Raw genomic sequence first — 4,185 nt, forward strand, 5'->3', positions numbered from 1 at the left:
TTTTGTCGTATGAAAAATTGATGTAGCGCCATTGGATTGGAAATTTGGAATTGGATGCATGGTGATTGTTTTGGTTTGATTAAAATTGGATTGTTTGCTTATGCTGTTTGGTGTTGAAATTGAAACGGGGAATTTACTTATGCTTATGCTGTGTGTGTGTTTACTGTTGTGACTCTTCATAACAAGAGCTGATTAAAATGTTTTCCTCAGAGTTTTCATATATTCTGCTATGCTGCTGGTGTCCGTTGTCTATGTTAATTGAGTGAGGTAGTTAAAGGCAATTTGTGCTGTCATGGCGCCAAAATATGCACACTGGTGTCAATTTTCCAATTTAACCAAAGTAGTTAACAGCAGATTTCCGCCGTTGCGTGCCAAAAGGCGCGCACAGGTGTCTGTTTTCTTTTAACCATGGTAGTTGAAGGAAGTTTGAGCTGTTAATGCGCCAAAAAGAGCATGCTCCTGTCTTAAAAGGCAAATTGTGTCGTTAAGGCGCCGAAATCCACACTAAAGGGAAAATTGTGCCGTTAAGGCGCCAAAATTTACACGTGTGGCGTGTCGCGAGAGTAATAATTTGAAACCCCCAGGGATCCGAGGAATGAAAGTGAACTATTTGTCTGCTTATCATTAAATTTTCAAATAAATTAAGTACTCAATCTTATATTGTAAAAATTTAAAATTCATAACTTGAGAACTTAAGCTGTTTGTTGCTGACTATTTTTAAAATTATAAATATAGACTCTAATTAGCTGCTTTACATTGAAGTGAACAAATTTAATGGCTGCACTGATTGCGGTGTTTTTACAGTTGTCAATAAGACCATGAAGGTAGAGCTGCCATCTTAGTGAGAAGTTCTACCATTCTGGTCCCTGGCCTATTACCACTTTTCGCGCGCTTTGTAATTGTTTTATTCATAATCACGAATTGTGTCAGGATGAACTGATTGCTTGTTTCTAAACTTTTGTGTTACTTTTGGAGTTTAAAGAACGGTTTTCACCGTGGGATTTCTGAATGTCTATTGTTTGTGTTGTGGGTAGCGTTTTTACATTCTTGAGGTTAATGCACAGTTTTCCAGATCGATATCACTAATGCCTTTTCACTTTGCTTCTCTTTTGACATTTTAAATATTATATACTTCACTTTTACTTATGCATCATTTGTTCTTCATCTTGCTGGAATTTGTAATTGTTGTCTGTTGCAACTTTTCCAGATGCATTTTGGTGGATGAGAACGACCGCGTGGTTGGTCATGATTCCAAATACAACTGTAAGTGAAGCTTCCGCAAAAATGTGCTTCAATTTTATCTCCTAATTCTTGTTTTCTGAAGAATACATAGTTTTATGATGATTTATAATGTTTCTAAAATATGATGTTATCTTATTGCTTGAATGTTGCATCGTTAAATATTCCATGTTGACTCTTTGATATGATTTGAGAAAAAATGGTTAAATATTTTCAATTAAAGTTGTTGGCTGTCATGTAATACCGTGATATCCATTTCTGTGAAGCTTTTGGTGTGTATAATTGTTATTATGCATAGTCAGCATAGAATTGGTTACAGTAATTGTATTAATTAGTAGATTGTTAGAATGATTTACCAACAATGCGCCTTATTTAAATATAAATATTCTCTTTTACTCTCTGTATTGGTGCATTTTATGATACTTAATCCTGCACCTATGCAAGATAGCAACATGGTTCACCAATCTTGCATTTAGAAGATGTTTGCAAAGTTGTTCATTGTATTGTTCATTATAAACTTATTTTAAGTAATAAAAACAAACTGCTAAGTACATAGGATACAAGCCTAACATATGAATTAAAATTTCATATTTGCTGTATATTAGTGACAATCATTTTGAGCAAATGTGATGACTGGATACCAGAAATTAATGCAATATCTGGCAGTGCCATGTTGAAAAGTAACACTGGTTTCCAGGAAATGTTTTGGTGTTTTTATAACTCAAAAGTTATTTCTGTTGTTAAGTTATGCTGTTCCTTCTGGGCCCACAGCCATGGGTAATTAATTAGTTTGAGCATCTTCAATTTAGGTCACTTGATGGAAAAGATTGAAGCTGAAAATTTGCTGCACAGAGCTTTCAGTGTATTCCTGTTCAACTCAAAGTATGAGTTGCTTCTTCAGGTATGTATTTCCGTTTATAATTTTGTGTATGCTCATGAATAAAAGGTTTTAAATCTGCATGAAAATGATTAGGTGAGCTAGGGACCAGTCTTGGGTATATGTACAGGGGGATAATTTTTTAATATCAAGTATCAATTAATTCAATGGTGCACTTTTACAAGTGATGTTGTGTAGCCTTTTCTAAGTATGACAACTTGAGTCTGATCATTGTTCACTATGAAAACAAAGGACACACAGTCTTCATGGTCACTTGCTAAAAGTTCCTCCAAACAAATGGTTGAGTAACAAGGTCATAACTGTAACAACATTTATGATGTTACTTTAGTTGTTCCATTCTGAAATTTCTGGTAATATACCATCAGATAAATTTTGAATTATTGAACTATGAATAGTGTTGACATTTAAATGTATGTAGTTTGTGAGTTTATTCTTGTGCTATATCTGAATTCAGCCATTGCTTCTTATCTGTATTTTTCCGCATGCCTACGGGTTAGAACATCTGTATGTTTGCATGTCTGTTTTCGAATATTAGGCTCCGTAATTCGATGTCTTGGCTAAGATTCTCTATTTTTTATGAAGCAACGATCTGGCACAAAGGTAACGTTCCCTCTTGTGTGGACAAACACCTGCTGCAGCCATCCACTGTACCGCGAATCTGAGCTTATTGAGGAGGATGCGCTCGGTATGTTGTGTTTAGCTTTTGTTTTGTTTGAAAGACTATGATCTTCTTTGTTATCACTGCTAAGTAATGCTGCTTCTTGCATTTCCAGGAGTGAGAAACGCTGCCCAGAGGAAGCTTTTGGACGAGCTTGGTATTGTTGCTGAAGATGTGCCAGTTGATCAGTTCTTGCCTTTGGGCCGCATACTTTACAAGGCACCTTCTGATGGCAAATGGGGAGAACATGAATGTAAGCTGAGCTTAATTAGTTTCAAGCTTTAGGTTGTGTCTGTTTTACCTTATTATACCTGAAAATCACTTTTTAAAACTGAACAAATCTGTTTATTCATATTTAGATCTTTTTTGCTTTTCCCATGACGTAGAAGAATTGAGTTGTAAAATCTTTTTTTCCCCCAAAGCTTAAACAAATGCACCCTTAGTCAATCTAATTTTGTTAATTTGATCCTAAATCAGGCACGCACTATGGTTGTTTATATTCCAGATTTACCACACGTTTTCCTTAACTTTTTGCTTCAATTCCTTACAGGATAGATGTTCTTTTGTGACATCACTAACTGATATTTTCTGTGCCCTCTCCTACGATTGCAGTGGATTATCTGTTGTTCATCGTCAGGGATGTTAAGGTGAACCCTAATCCAGATGAAGTTGCTGATATCAGGTATGTGAATCGTGACCAGTTGAAGGAGCTACTGAGGAAAGCCGATGCCGGCGAGGGAGGCTTGAAGCTGTCGCCATGGTTCAGACTCGTTGTGGACAATTTCTTGTTCAAATGGTGGGACCATCTTGAGCAAGGAACTTTGGGACAGGTTGCTGACATGAAAACCATTCATAAGTTGAGTTAAAAGAAAAGAAATATATCACAGATGTTTAAGATATGGTATGAGGGGTAGCTATAATTTTAAGCAAATAAAATTTGGTCCTTATTGTATTTGTACCAAAAATATTTGAACTGATTGAAAATGATTTTCGTAGTTGTGGCCAATAATGTTGAATTGTTGATCGTGTCTGTTATTGATAATAACCAGAACTTTATTACCGCCGTGTATCTTATAACTTGCAGAACAATTCTATTATATGTGAAATAAAAATAAAAAAGAAATTAGGATTTTTACGTTTGCCAAGTGTGCTCTGTAAGAAGCTATGGTAGTTGTTCTCTTGATATTTTATGAATCTTTTTGGTTAAAAACTGCTCTCTCTAATCAAAACAACTTTTTTTTAAAAAAAATATTCACTATAATATACTGTATTAACGTGGATTTGATCTTTTCTCGTTTTTGGTTTTGGGTGATTTGCAAATATTGTTGTACATGATTCATGAGTTTTTTAACTATACTAAGGTAAGAACTATACTATATTTCTTCTTCTT

General features: G+C 35.0%; 1 protein-coding gene across 1 annotated transcript in view; it reads left to right on the forward strand.

Annotated features, from left to right (window-relative positions):
- LOC107485966 (isopentenyl-diphosphate Delta-isomerase I) overlaps positions 1-3,930 on the forward strand; it is a 4,808-nt gene extending 878 nt beyond the window's left edge. Inside the window, exons 2-6 of the mRNA XM_016106509.3 lie at positions 1,208-1,263; positions 2,049-2,140; positions 2,720-2,822; positions 2,911-3,048; positions 3,408-3,930. Coding sequence (XP_015961995.1) covers positions 1,208-1,263; positions 2,049-2,140; positions 2,720-2,822; positions 2,911-3,048; positions 3,408-3,661 — 643 coding nt within the window. The 3' untranslated portion in view covers positions 3,662-3,930. The remainder of the gene's footprint in view (positions 1-1,207; positions 1,264-2,048; positions 2,141-2,719; positions 2,823-2,910; positions 3,049-3,407) is intronic.
- The last annotated feature ends 255 nt before the right edge of the window (positions 3,931-4,185 follow it).

Source organism: Arachis duranensis, chromosome 4 (assembly GCF_000817695.3).
Source record: "Arachis duranensis cultivar V14167 chromosome 4, aradu.V14167.gnm2.J7QH, whole genome shotgun sequence".
Classification (NCBI taxonomy): domain Eukaryota; kingdom Viridiplantae; phylum Streptophyta; class Magnoliopsida; order Fabales; family Fabaceae; genus Arachis; species Arachis duranensis.